At 39.8% G+C, this 15,857-nt stretch overlaps 1 protein-coding gene across 2 annotated transcripts in view; it reads right to left on the bottom strand.

Moving 5' to 3' along the window:
- DROSHA (drosha ribonuclease III) overlaps positions 1-15,857 on the bottom strand; it is a 103,380-nt gene that overhangs the window by 55,508 nt on the left and 32,015 nt on the right. For both annotated transcript variants that reach the window (XM_090276201.1, XM_090276202.1), the window contains 4 exons: positions 10,562-10,633; positions 8,938-9,019; positions 7,979-8,053; positions 744-913 (listed from right to left, as the gene is read on the bottom strand). In XM_090276201.1, the coding sequence (XP_090132327.1) occupies positions 744-913; positions 7,979-8,053; positions 8,938-9,019; positions 10,562-10,633 (399 nt within the window). The remainder of the gene's footprint in view (positions 1-743; positions 914-7,978; positions 8,054-8,937; positions 9,020-10,561; positions 10,634-15,857) is intronic.

Below are 15,857 nucleotides of genomic sequence, written 5' to 3'. Positions count from 1 at the left end.
AGTGCGTATATTCACACTACTAATTTCACTTACAGGACTTCATCCTAAGGAATTAAATGGACAAATATTCAAAGATACAAGCATATACATATAAACACACATATACAAATGCAATATAGTAGTCATTATATAGCAAAAGTCTGGAAGCAACCTAGGTACCCAACAATAAGGAGTTAACTTTATAACTTAGGGGTCTTTTTCTTTTTTCACTGCACTCCTAAAGAAATTTAAGACAATGGAAAAATGGTATTTGTGGTGGTTTCTAGAGGAGGATGAGAAGGAACAGATCTAAATACTTAATATTTAATATAATAATCTTTAATAGTATGATGCCAAAACAATATGAAATATATCTATCGTAAAGAGACCAGAACCTGAATAGTATCATCTCTGCAGGATAGAATTATGGGTCATTTTTATTGCCTTCTTTGGGCTGTTCTTCTGTTTTCCTAATTTTCTACTGTGAAGATATATTACTTTTATACCTAGAGAAAAATCAGACCTGAACATATCTAAAAACATCAAAATTCTCCATAATGAGCAGAATAAATTAATAAGATGAACTTACTACCAAATATGGGGACATTGTAATACCTTTCATATTCACTAAATATTTAAAAGTTACTCAAGGATAAGAAGCAATGAGTGCATAACCCTTGACAGTGCGGTTACTGTTTCTCCGAAACATTCAAACCTGGAGAGAAGGTGGCTCCGCCTCTGAGTGCGTGAGCAGCAGGACATACCGTGCCGGGGTTGGTGACAATCATGCCTTTGCACTCTTCCGCGTACTTCTGCCACTCCAGCTCTTCCCACTGCAGCATGTTGGCGATCTCCTCCTCGGGAACCAGGGCCTTGCTGCACCGCAGCAGGTACAGCAGGATCTGGTGCATGGATAGCACTTCCTTTCCTCCATCTTGGGCGGGGGGGGGGGGGGGGGGGGGTGAAGAGAGAGATGAAAAATAAGGTTACTCAATGAACAGCCAATTAGCCGAGTAAGGAGAAACAAGACAATATGGGGGGAACAGGGCATTTACATAAAGGTAATTTAGAATTTACATTGTTCAACCAGGTACCAGACAATCCGAAAGCCATTTGTTTCGTTGATGAACAGTGCTCGTAAACCATCTCATTTACTAAAATGGTAAGAACACTATAAATGATAAAAGGCTCCATTTGTGAGGTATGAATATAAGAAAAGTGTCTACCTAAATAAATTTAAAACCACCCAGCATAAAGAAGCACAGTTTGTGATATACAGAACTTAAATATTTAAAGCTCTTTAGAAATGATGTTAGTGTCTTAAGGAAATTCTAAGCTTTGGGGGTTATTTATGGATGTGTTCAATAAGCTATGTGTTATGGTCTAATTTTTTGGTGCTAATGTGCTGCACCTGCTATGATGAATAGAACTAAAGAGCCCGTACTAATATCATGAAGATGACTGTGGAGTTAGTACATGGAAAAATACCAAGTATTCTGAGGCTTACAGAGCATATACTACCAAGTACGGAAAATAAAAACAACAAAGGACGTAATTAAAGTACTGTGGAAAACGCCAATGAACCGAAGACTCATTTAATGTGGGCATTAATTTCGGGTGCACAGGCTTCTGCATTCTCTTTGGACCAATATGTGTAGCTACCTCATACCCCTTTTGTTTGCTTAGGCCCACCTGAAGGAAAGTCAACAGCCCTGAAGATTTAGAGGACAATGACCACCCTCCCCAGTCACAACATATGCTAAGAACAGCAGGACAGGGCAAACCCTTCATGAGAAATGAGGGAGCCCGGACGGCGGGGATAGGTAGGCACAAATGAGAGTGTCCTGTTTGTGCTGAGGGAGTTAATGACAGCCAAGGAATCGGGAGTACCAGAAAACGGAAAAGGATAGAAGACTTTAGTACAAAGTGCTATGGGTTCAGAACTTGGAAAGGCCTACACACGGGAGAAAGAAGAGAGTCAGGATCCAATTTCTTTTTGATTTGTGTTTTTTCCTAAAATCTTGGATGCTACTCTGAAGCTACATGGCACTGCTGCTACAGAGCTACTACATAACGCAGGCATGTATTCATTCATTCATCTAAATCCTTGTTTATTCATTCAACAAATATTTACTGAGCCCCTACTATGTAGCAGGCACTCTTCTAGATGCTGGAAACACAGTGGCGATCTCAACAGCTGAAGAAGCCCCTTATATTCCAGTGGAGAGAAAGAGACAAGAAACAACTACGTAACAGGTCAGGTCCAGATGAGCGCTAGGAAGGAGAACCAGATTGGGCCAGGGGCTGCAGCCATGTTTAAACGGATGGTCAAGAAAGGTGTCTGTGAAGAGGTGCCATGTGAGCAAAGACGGGAGAGAAGCAGAGGAGCCCACCACGCAGCAACCTAGGAGCAAACTGTCTCGGCTGGAGGAAACATCGCAAGTCCACAGGCGGAGTGAGACCGATGTGTTCCAGGAACTGCCCAGAGGCCAGTGTGGACGGAGAGAAATGAGGAGAGTGTGAGAGAGGCCGCAAGCAAGTCCATTCATGCACAGCTTTACGGAGCACAGCAAAGACTCTGGAGTTTATTCTCAGCTGGGAGCATGTTTTTCAACATTATGTACCACGATCATGGGGGGGAAAAATACAAACAAAAACATAAGGTCTAGGACCTCATGAAACACGTAGACTAATAATGATTAATCACAATTCCTAGAGGAATCTTTGTAGAAGATATTTCAAAAACCTAGTTCTCTTAACCAAGAAGTGACTAAAATGCAAAATACAATCAACTCACATGAGGCCATGTTCTATGTACTGATCCAGACTATTGTTCACAGCAGTGAAATGTTTTATGCCTCATTACAAAACACCTGCCTTAGACCCAGGGATCACCTTTGATTAACAAACTTCCATGACTGAGGACCTATTTCTCAGAGTTCGTCTCAAGACATTTCAATACGCCTGCGTGGGATATGCCTTCCTCAGTGAGGCTCCCCTCTGCAAAGGAGCCCAGGAAACCCCTAATGCCTGCTGGCCATAATATCTACTGTCAATCTGAGCGCACGGTAATCTCTGCTTCTGGGGGCCCTGAGGTGAGCAGGTGAACAGAGAACTCCAGAGCTGGGATATGCGGACTTCCACGGCATGACTACACATTCAGAACAGCAGGGATGGGAAGCCTAGAGTGTTGAGAAGAACTGCCACACTGACTAGATTCGCTAGGAACCACCAGGAAAAAGAAAGAGTAAAATAGCATTTGGCTCATAATTTTGTATTTGGTGAGATTACTAAAGAGTACTGTGGGCCAATAAGGAAAAAGCAGGAGTCCAGGCACCAAAAGAAGGAGCAGAGGGTTGTTTTGCTATCAGAATCGGAAAAAAGTTTGAGAGTTTACCTGGAGAGGTTGGTTGGTGCATGGTGGATGGAGCAAATACACGCAACACCAAGTACACAAAAAATAGCACTAGAACCTACAAGCAGTTACAGACCGCAGGCTTCACGGCACTTCAAATAAAAGTGAAATAGAGTAGGGGCACTGAATTTAAAGCAAAAAGACTAAAAAAACAAAAGAGTTGCCAGGAGAGGAAAACACTTCAGTCTACAAACCAAGGGCACTGCCCAATTCAGAAGAATACACACAAGACAAAGAAACAAGGCCAACAGTGCTTGTAGGAAACTTCCGTGGAATCTGGGTGCAAAGCTGCCAATGAGGGTGGAGTTTTACAGCAGCAAAGAAACTGGAAAACTTTAAACACACACACACACACACACACACACACCAGGCACACAGTTGGTAATGCTGAAGGAGAAACTGTAAATCCACACTGAAATCTGCTAAATATTTAAAATAGCACCTAAGACCTAAAAAGATAGATATTCACCACTGTGAAAAAGCAGAAACCCAGGGCAGACAACCTAAGGCAGGGGACTGGGGCACACCTCCAGGTTCTATAACGGGGTGCAATCCTTCTGGAAATACAAGGAAAAGTAGACAAGACTAGAGCCCTGCCAGAGCTCTGCACGGGCTGCGTCCTGCTCATACCCAGCCCAGCAAAGACACTCATAAATATTTGTGGATTGACTGTCTGAGGCAGATAAATAACACGGCCACTTGCTCACAGACTGCCATGAATTCACTAATGTTAATGAATTGGCTCTTTTGGTTTGTCTGCTTTGCTACATGTTTATGTCGGGGATTTATGGAACTGTGTCACCGAGGGCTAAGAAGTAATTTTTATCTCGTTGGCTGAGATAAATAGGACATGATATAAATGAGGAATTAGAGCGAGTAAGCTAAGGTTAGCAGGAACTGGGCCAGCGCTGGGACTGGAACCGTGACAACGGCTCATTATTCGGGAAGAACTGGAGTTTGTGTTTCAGGGAATGAATCTGGACAGTCATTAACGAACTGACAGACTTTATAAACTGTTTCTTAGAGACCCAATTCTCTCCGTTTATATTGCTTGATTATTTATATGGCTATTTGCAAGGGAGAGCAATTTGTTAGGGAGTTTGTGTTAAGAATATGGCTGGTTACACAAGTATTTCTCAGCAGCCTAACACTCGATTTTAAGAAATACAAACATGCCTTCCTCTTTCCCTACACCAAGAATAACTGCAGGACTGCATTACTTTGTCTCCTGTATATTCCTAGTAAGACGCCTTTATATAATCTTCATGTCTGAAAATTTGTATTAACAGGTATCTTCTAAACTTTCCAAATATAAAGTTATATTAAGATGCTATCTCAAGTAATGTTTTTTCTCAAAACACACTTGCCTGCCTGGGAATTCTGAGATGCTCTCCCACCCCCTCGCCCTCTGTCGGCCGCGCACGAGGGCTCCTGCCTCAGGACGGGGCAACTTCCAACAGTCAGTCGGGAAAACGGCTTCAGGGTTTCCAAAGCTCTACTGCAGCAGGGATATGAGCGACGAACAGGCTTTCCCATCAAGGCAGCCTTCCTATCTCGAATGACAGCGTGACCCAGCACCAGCTACAGCCAAAATAAACTTTAAACTGGCTCCAGGAGAGCTCATTTCAACTGTCTGACTACAAAAGGAAGATGCGGGAACAGAAAAAACAAAAATTTGAAAATATTCTTAACATCTCAATAAACTAGTTGTCCTCTGGTCCCACTTCTGGCAAACTGACTTTCACCAATTTATACTTGGTTTAAACTATAAGCTTAATTTTGAATAAATATGTATAAAGCAACTCAGATGGCCGTCTTCAAAACAAGTAAACTGGAGAACTAAAGAAGAGTGTGACGTTTGACAGACTTTCAGTCAGAGATAATGAACTGGAATAAATGCAAAGCAAACGAGAACGAGAGAACCACGAAGCAAACCCCTGAAATGCACGAAAGCCGCTCACGCTCACAGGAGGGCAAGTAAAATGCCGAGGGTAACAGTGAGACGTCCTTTGGCCTGTTGGACAAAACTGCAGAAGACGAGTAATACCCAGTGTTGGAGAAAATGGGAAGTGTTAAAAAACATTGGTTACAACTACAGATTATGTCCTTTTTAGAGGGCTTGGCCAGTATCTTTCCAAATTTAAAATGTGCATATTGTCATAACAAATAATTTCACTTCTTGGACTCCACCTTACAGAAACAATGACATAAATGCCAAAGAATAGATGCACAAGACTATTCCTGCAGTATTTATGTAATGGGGGTGGGGGGGACAGAGATCTATAAAATATTCTTCACTAGAGGAATTGTCAAAAAGAATTCATGTCTATTCATACCACGGAATTCTAAGTAAGTTTTAAAGAATGAGGCAATGTATTTACACAGAAGACACCTGAAACAGTTGAGCAGAAAAAGGCCGGTTGTGTAACATACTGAGTATTAGCCCACTGAGAGATAAAAGCATGAATTCTCCCTCTCCAGGTTAAAACAAATACAAATCAAACCACTTAGAGCACCTGCTCATGTTCACACATCTAGAAAGGTGTTCACTTCGTACTTTAGACACCTTTGCATTGTTTGTCACACACCCCAAGTCACCCCAATTAAGGGCGGAGATATTACTTCAATTCTGTGAAGAAAAAATGGTCATTTTAATAAATAGTGCTTGGTCAAGGACATCCATACTGAAATCTTCAAGGTTTCTTTAGTATGTATATTTTCAAAGTATATCGTGTTTGAAAAATAAATAACCTTTTTTTTTAGGACATGTTACCCCTAAGTAATTTGAAAAATATTTTGTGAGAATAAAAAGCCCACAAAGTATCTGACATAAGATTTTTCTTTACAATGATTCTAAAACTGTCTACTTTCTCTTACAGATTTGCTTGGTCATAAAGAGCCTAGAGGCAGATGGATAACGAAAGAAAAGGCTTTTCAACACTCACTCTCACTCCACTTTCTAATAAGCTCACTGCCACCGCTCCATTATAAAATGCATTCACTTGAAAAGAAAAAAGGACTTCTCAATAAAATAAAACCAGATGTACAAAGGGGAAAAACTTCTGAATACATTTTCCAGACAAAATAAACATTAACAACAATACTAAAAATTTGAGTAACGCTATTCTAAAATAAAAACAAGCCATTGTGACTGAGTGTCTCGGCTGAGGCAAGGACGGCATCCCAAGGAAAATCTAAGCTAGAATGAACAGACAAGAAACAAAAGCCACGGAGAGATGCATCAGAGCCAGGAGGAAAAGAAGGGCGCAGAGTAGGGAGGGCGCTCAAACTGGACCTGCCCCTGGGTTTGGTCACTGGAGGCTGGCTCTGACCGCAGCAGCTGCTGCAGGGGGGCGGGGTGCCCCAGCGATGACGATGATGATGACGACGACGATGATGATGATGATGACGATGATGGCTGGGAGCAGACTAGGGTCTGTGGGGTTCTAAGCTGAGCTCTGCAGCATGGAGGAAGAGGAGGAGGCTCCCTGCTCCCAGGAGGACAGCCAGCGTGAGCAGGGAGCACGGAGCATGAGCATCTGGCGAAATTTCTGGAACTGCTGATATGCAGACACAGGAAGAAAGCTTACACGCTGAAAAGCTCAACAGCTGAAATTAGAGATCACAGATTTATCACAGCTGCCAAATTTTTTCCTCCAGCATCTCTGAGTGGCCCACATACAGGAGAAAAGGCAAGCGGCTGAAGTGACATTTCCATGGAGGATGATGGTTAGCAGGAGGCACCGAGCCCACTAGAGCTGAGAGACAGAAGTCAGAGCGCAGGACTTACGGGAGAAGGCAAAGGCAGGTGACTGTGCTGGGGGAAGAGGGAAGATTCAAGTAAACGCAAAGCATATCAGGGCACGAGGGGCTGGCAGTACAGAAGGAAATCACTGGAAATACCGTGCATGAGAAATCAGGATGAGACCCTCGGGAGGAATTCATTTAGGGTGATGAAGACTTTGCAAACAAAAAGACACCAAAGATTTCATTACAAACCCAACTATTTTAAAAACACTAAATATAATACCATATCTCATAGCTACACTCTTGAAAAATCTTTTAAAAGTTAAAATATTGCTTAAAAACATGTCATATAGTTAGTTATATTTTTTTATTTAGTGAGAAAATAGTTTTTTCACTATGAAATTAGTAATGTCAAAAAATAGAAAAAAAAACAACTCTAATCCCACTACCATAACACAACAATTATTGCAGTAATATTTAGCATACTTATAGTCATATTGTATATAAAATTTTATAATTATTTTTTTCCAATTAACTCTGCATTTTTATACTACATGCATCTTTCCATATTAATGTTAACAATTGCATGATATTTTATCAAGTGGAATTTCAAAATGTATCCATCAATTCTCCTGTTGCTCACATAATTTGGGGCTACCCTAAATGACGCAGGGGTCTAACCAGAGTGTGTAATTTTACACTTTTATATGCCTGATTCGAGTAGATAATTACCAGTGTCTGTGGTGGGAAAGTTGTCCCTAAAGATTGAAAGGAGAATGTGAGGCTTATTTCCAGATGCACTATCTCAACGGGTCACTGATAAGCCAAAAGATTTACCTGGAAGAAATCTTACGAAACGTGGCATGAAATGAAATCTTGGGCAGCAGGGAGGACTGTCTTCAAACAAAGGACCTACAGCCAACAAGTGAAAAGGAAAGAAAAAACATAAATAAAACAGCCTTAATTCCGAAGATTCAGGATAATGACAAACACACACCACCAGAAGCAGGGGCATGAAAAAACCCGCCTCTTCTCTTCATGGGTGCGTCAGTCATGGGGAAACTGCCACAGACCTCAGACACAGGCCGAAGTGAGGAGTTACTCAAAGGAAGAGGAGAGTGGAAGCCCCAAGGATATATACTATCTGGTATATAAGGCAAAACTAGTTTTAAAAATTCAAAAAATATAAACGTTGTTATAACTGAACTACTGCATGATATATATGCTTATATTTTAATTTCTTTCCATTTTAACCACTACAACTTGGGGAGAGGAAAAATATTATTTAAACTTGGTTTGAAAAGCCCTTCATCAATACACTGTCTGAAAATAAATAAGAAATGTCTGCTGGAAGAGAAATAACTCCAAAAGAGTAAACTACTATCCAAGATCCAAGCACCAAGTATTGAATTAATGTAGCTCACAGTGTATGAATTGTTTTGAGGGCTCACCAAAGTTCTGTCTTAATAAACTGTTATCTTGGAAGTTTATTACAGCAAAGTTCAATAGCTTTAAAATATTAACTAATGAGATTCTCTCCAATACACATAAATCAAGGTAATTACTCATAATAACTGATACCATCATTTTATGAATCAGTTAGGTAATGGATAATGGTAATCTTAGGAAACAGACACTGTCAAATTGTATTAAAACAAGATCCATAAGAACTTACTCATGTCACATTTTTCCCTGGGTATTCCAAAAAATAATAAAATTTCAACTATGTTCTTGGCCTTTCTATAGCACAGTGTTTTCTACAAACATTACACTTTTCTTTACATCCTATTATTTACCTTTAAGGTTCCAGTCATATAATTCCAAAATGTCTCTGAATAGGAATAATGAAAACAGTTCCAGTCCTTTCACACAAAAATTCTGAAAAATAAACCAAAATTAAACTACTACAGAACTGCAAATATATACCTCAACATTAACTAAAGGTTCAACTTGTTCTAGTCAAGTGTCTTAAAAAGTGTCTACTGAAACTATACTAAGACCATGTCATTTCCTCGGAAGTCTTACTGCCGTCCTACAACTCATAGCTCATTGGCTTGAGACACAAATGAAGTAGGCAATAGTGCATTAGGAGTCCTAAGAAAATGTGAACACGGTCTTTCCCAACGTATAAGTAAGATAATGTGAAATTTAAAAATTGAAGTCTTCTTTATGTCATATTTCTCTAACCTAATTATAAAATCAGAATCTCCTGGGGACCTTTTGTTAATTCAAATTGCACACACACACACGCACACACACACATGCACATACGCACACACTTGCCAGTAGGCTCTCATAGGCTTGTTCCCCTCACACCCAGAATCACTGAAACAGAGGTATCACAGACAGGGACCTTTCGTACTGGAAAGTTCAAATTCTTAACGAAGGCAAATAATGGGCTACAAAAACTACAAAACTTTGTACCAAAATTTCTCCAGTAAACAAGCTTAACAGATGATATATTTGCAAGTAAGATTTGTCTCATAATTCTTCCTCTTATTTGTTTTGCTCGGGGCTCATAAATCATCCAGCCTGAGATAACTCCAGAGTCATAAACCTTTACAACAGCCAATGATGGCTTATGACCTTAAAAATCAAAAGGAAGCAAAAAGCCCTTTTAAGCTAGGAATGAAGGGGTGGCTTTTTCTCTTCAATTCCTTTTGAAAGACAGGTAGAATTACCAGGACTTGCTTTGAATGAAATAGGTGGAAACTAAGCATGTGTGTCAATCCCCCCGGCATTCAGCTGCCCATGACAGAGCCACACTGTTAAACAAGGTTTGCAAGAAGAGCCAGGGGCTCAGGAAATCGACCCCAACTCCAACACAAAGATTAAGTGCACAAGCTTGTTTGCTGTCTAGTTGTGGCTTCTTAGTGTGATTTGTTGACATCACTAAATCCAAGTTCAGGCAATGCATCATTCTGAGATTCACATTCATCTTGCTTTGGAATTTTAAACCTCTCGCATGTATTTAGATAAATCTGCTGCTGAGCATCCACAAGGAAAAACAATTAGGAAAAATATGTAAATATAAGGGAAGAAAAATGAACCGAGCATTGATCTTGTCATTGGAGATAATGAATAAGATTATTCTAACAGCTATCAGATTTAGTTTCACTACTCTAATTTCCTCTGATAACAGCCAGTCATCAAAATCTGTCCCCTCTCCAAAACAAACTAGAAACGAATGTAGTGACTATCAGTAGATGCAGAACAAGGAGAAATAGGTTCAAGGGTTGACAAATGACCTGAACATTAACCCTGTTCCTAGAGCTCCTTCCCACTGACCCTTTCAACAGTGAGCACAACACTGAAGAGGTATTCCCAGGGCCAGAAGCGGAGGGGCCCAGTCCAGGGCTGTAAAGGCGTAAGTGTGGGATAAACAAAAGAGCAAAGCTCTTACGCGATCTTCCGCCTTACCTCAGGCATCATCTCTTCGATGAAGTGAATCGTGTAGTCTATGTTGAATCGGATTACTTTACACAGGGGGATCTGCAACAGTAAGGAGAGGTTCAGTCCCGCAACGCCATCCTGCAGGCCCACAGAGCACATGTGTTTTCTACCTCGCCCAAAAGGCCATGCACCAAATGAGAAGGTTTCACTTGATCCAAGCGGCTAGCAATGCTGCACACAAGGCTGGACCCCAACTACCGGATTTAATGGCAAGGACCCAGCTGGCCCGACCTCTACAGGAAACCTGCGTCACGTTGGTGCTTAATTAACTTCATGAGCAATACAAACATGACATGAACCCATTAAAACCAAACAAGTCGCCTCTGAAGAATTAATAAAGCCACACTTAAATGCTTTTGGGGGGTTTTCAAAATCGTTCAGAACTTGGGCTCTTCAAGCAGATGAGGGAGGGCAGGCTGACAATATATCGGTTACAGGTTCCCAAGTCACTGCCCCGCACACAAGCCTACCTGGCTCTGGAGCAAAAGCAACCATGGTAACAGTAATAATAAAGTATAATAAAAATAACAATTGTTAGCCTTTATTGAGCCAGGCACTATTCTAATGCTTCGCATACTGTCGCTCATGTAACCATCCCTACAAGACAGGCACATCTACTATCCCCCTTGTACAGTGGAGGAAACTGAGGCAGAGGGTTATCAGGTCCCTTGCCTGAGGTAACTGGTAGCTGGGGCATCAAAAATCTTGCTCTAGACCCCAGCTCTAAGTCACTCAAGTGTGCATGTGTGTGTTCTAATACTCGAAGTCCATGTGAAAATGAAGAAAGGATCATGTTAAATAAATCCAAAGCTGCCCTGTTTGACCCATGTATCATCAGACACTAGCCTGGTGTCTAGACACCATCGGTTTTCCCTGAGTATATTTTTGAATGAGGGGAGGAACCAGAAAGGGAGGGGGTGAGGTTACTGCAGCAGCCTGGCTGACTAGCTGGTGAAAAGAACAGACTCAGAAGTCCTGGAGATGTGCTAAGCAGGCTTTTCTGGCCGCTCAGTCTGTCCATAAGATGACTTCATATAAATGCAATCATTTTTATAAACCACAGCAATCAGAAAGAAACAGATTTTAATTCCACCAGTCAAAGGAATGGTAAGAAAAACAAAAACAGTCTTATAATGCCATCTACTGGAAATCTTTTTCTCAGAAATGAAATTTAGTTTTTAGGTGCTTTTTCATTTTTTTAAAGGATAATGGCTAATTTGAGTGAAACTCATAATTAACTTTAATAAGAGAGATCCATATTCATAATGAGTTCCAAACCAACTGAAGCAACATGCTAAAGCCCCTATCATTGTAAAGTTCTTTTTATTTCTATATTTAAAAATGATTTTATTCATATCTCTTAAATACCTACTCTGTGTTAACAACATTAGGTTCATAGTTACTCTTAAATAACTCGCAGCCTCCACCTTTTTTAAAAAGGATCTAAAGGAGGAAGTATAAACAGAATATGATACTATGTAACTTAAAAATACAGGGTCTAAAAGTAAGGATCTAAAGGAGCAAGTATAAACAGATATGATACAATGTAACTTATAAGTACAATTTAAAAAACAAATACGCAAACAGAGAGTAAAAAGTTCAAAAGAACCAAAGGAGGTAACATTTGAGTTGATGGAGACTGATTTTCCAGGTCAGCCAGAAAAATTAAGTTGGGGAACAGCAGACCTTTGGTTTCTAGCAAGACAGGCAAAAGGGAGCTGAGAGAGTAACAAGCAATTTAGCTGTTCAGGAGTACGGTGCAGAGAGAGAGAAGCAAGATGATGATGCTTGACAGGAAGGTACGAAATACATTAAGCCAATTTTATAAACAATGTTAAGCATCCAGGGCTTATCCCATGGCAGTGAGAAGTCACTCAAGTGCTTTAAGAGAGAGGCTATCATAGTTTACATTTGGGGTGAGTTGCTCTGTAAACAGTGTGGGAATCGTTTAGAGGGGAGCAAGGCAGGAAACCAGAAGATCACACTAGAGTCTAATGTAACAAACAGTCCAGGAGCCAAAAGAAAAGAAGACTGGAATGGTGGGGAAAATTTTTAAACATACAAAATGTTACTGAAATACACAGTGATGTTCTGATATGGAAGTGAGAGAAGAACAGGAAAAAATTTCTAGGTTTTCAGCCTAAGTACCAGACACATCCCAATGACATTAATAAAAAGGAATTCCTTGGGTGTTCCCTGAGTATGGAAGGTCATACGTGGGAAGGATGATGAGTTCAGTTTCGCACAGGTGCAGGCTGAGGTGCCTGAGGGGGCACTAAGGGGGGCATGCCCAGCAGGCAATGTGAAGTTTGGGTGTGAAGCATGTCACAGATATAAACATCAATGTGGTGGGGATCAGAATGTGCACAGGCGAGAAAAGGACCAGAGCCCTGGCGAACAGTAAGGGGTCAGGCAGAGAAAGAGCAAAAGCGTAAACTTGACTCCTTTTACTGCGTGCAAAAGCAGCTCTCATGGGTCATGCATGTGAGTATGATCCTTTCCCCATGTCACTTCAATGAAAATCACTTTGGGGGGTTCTTTGCTTGACCTCTTCTCTTATATACACTTTACTTTCTTTTGAAGACTCATCCACACCGCTAGAGCCCTTCTCGGACAAACTGGAAAGGCAGGATCTCCTTTTCTATTCAAACTTCCATTTCTCTCTCAGACACAGAGAGAACTTGTCATTTTCCTATGTACAGGAGGCTCGATTGACTGGAAGCTTCATTGGCTAATCAAATAATGCAAATACCTACCATCATTTCTGAAAACATCTTTAGATACTGACTGATTCCAGCTCCCTTTTCATCGTACCAAGTAAAAAACCCTCCCTAAACTTTACATTCTAACTCTACTACTTCCAGGCACTAAATGACCGAATCCAGGGCAGTGGGGCCACCGGAAACGGAAAGCTAACAAAGGCAGGAGGGAAATGGTCACAGGGCTTTTTCTGAGGACAGGATAAGATATTACACGTCTAATATATATATCTTTATAATTTTAGTTGTCAAAGACCTTAGTAACATCAGGTATTATAAGTAATAGCATATGTACTACACAAAAGGATTAAATTTTCCCGGGACGCGCTATACTTAGCCAACAAGGCTGTCACTCCACTTCGATTCAAGCAGGCCTTGAGAGAACTTGTCGGAACTAGATTTGGTTGAGATTCTAACGTTATAATCATTTGCATGTCGTTCTTGCTGATGTGCTCTCTCCAGCAAGAAAATGAATCAGATCAGTACAGTGATTTAATAATTCCTTTTCTTAGGAGGCTATTTCAAATTCAAGAGGCCTTTGATGGATCTAATTCGTATGCACTGTACAACACTCAGCTTAAAACTCGATTTATTTTATCAACATCTCTAACATAAATGATGGGGCTTATCTCCTCATTACACAGAGTTAAGTTCTCAAATTTGGAGAACTTGAATATTTTTATATAAAATATATGCTGAAGCCAGGAATTTTTCAGTCCTATATTTTATTTTATAATAACAGTAACAAATGCAATTAATTTAGCATTAATGGCCTCTCAGTGCCAAAGCTGAGGGATTTTATTGCAATAAAACTCAAAGAATCACTTGTCCAAGATCACATAAATATTAAGAATTAGTTTTAAAAGACAAAATAAAACAAAGAATTAGAGGAAAGAAGCAAACCCAGGCCTGGCTGACATCTTTTCCACAATGAGAAGTACACTATTTATTATATGCCAACCTCTGTATGATAAACACTTCACATGTGCCATCTCATGTTTTTTGTTTTTTGTTTTTTTACAAAAGCCTATTGCTAAAACTAATGCCTCTAAGTTATAAAGTCTGAAATGTCAAATCATACAGATAGTAACTGGAATTCACTAATGTGTAAAACCTTGGTCTCTCTGAAGCCAAACTGCTTTCCTTCTTTGATTAAGGTGATCCTAAAAGTTAAAATAAAATCCACACTACTTCTAGGGCATTAAAAAATAAGATGACAGATACTTTTAAATATTTTCATGGTAACTACATTATTTGTAGTTGCAAACCCTCTGAGGGGGAAGAAAAGAGAGAAACTTTAGGAAGGGGACGTTATACTAAAGGACTTCTAAAGCCCTTCCTCCTCTATGACTAGGCCACCTGGTGTAACAAAGGGTCCGAGTGCCTAATGGAGACATTTAAATAAAGACAACAAAATCAACAAAATTGAAAAACTTTCTAGTGCCTTTTCATATAGAATATTTAAAACCAGTCCTATATAAAATTCTGTAATGATGTAAAGTGACTTATTGTGGTGATCACTTCACAATATATACAAACAGCGAATCACTATGTTTTATACCTGAAACTAACACAATGTTATATATCAATTATAACTCAAAAAAATGGTCCACTATCATACTCTTTTCTATATTATGGCCCCCCCTGAAGGTAAATGTGGTACGGATTATCAAATGATTTTATTTTTACATTTACAATGTAGTATCTTCTCAAAGAAAATTGTCTAGGATAAAATATTCTGTGGAATAAAAACAATCTCATTAAGAAAACAAATTGTTTTAAACTAGTATCACCACTATGGAACCATGTCCACTTTAAAAAAAAAAAAATGAGAGAAAGGAACAAGGTTTGGCAAAGATTTTGAATCTTTACTCTCTAAAGGAACAGAATTTCAAGTTTTAAGTAAACAGTATTAAAATAACTTTTCAAACTGAGGGTGTAATTTATTGTAACCAAACCAGAAAGGCTTAAAAACATTCTATTTTGTTGTGGATATACCTTAGCTATAATTCATTACGTTCTGCAACGATGCCTAGCCTGGGTAAAGTATACTGCCGCATGCCCCTCCTGAGCCCCCAGCAAATTCACTCTGTGTCCAGCTGGAGGACAGAATAAGTAAGACAATTCCCAAGACTGCCAGCTTTGACACAAAGATTGTGACTCACAGATACAGAACTTCCACCTGAACCGATTACTAACAGAGCAGCCTTAATACCTGTACAAAAATATCATAGATCTGTATGTCAGACAAAGTCTCTTAAAGAAGACATATTCCTGGGATTCAAAAGCAGAAAACTGTATGAAATTTAATGCAGGTTCCAGATGTCCTAAACCAGCTCTATTTCTTTGTCTGTTGCCCAGAGACTAAAGAGTAGCTTTTTCTTAAAACTTTCCAACTTTCTTTTAAAGGACACCCAACCCAAAATAGCTCTGACACGTTACTGCACAGTTTATCCTTCTTTTTCAATCTTTCACACTCTCAAAAGGTTATTCTGACACGTTTA

The sequence above is a fragment of the Furipterus horrens genome, unplaced genomic scaffold (assembly GCF_987537825.1).
Source record: "Furipterus horrens unplaced genomic scaffold, mFurHor1.1.pri manual_scaffold_5, whole genome shotgun sequence".
NCBI lineage: Eukaryota > Metazoa > Chordata > Mammalia > Chiroptera > Furipteridae > Furipterus > Furipterus horrens.
The sequence above is the reverse complement of the archived record's forward strand: the minus strand, read 5'-3'. Positions and strand labels throughout refer to the sequence as shown.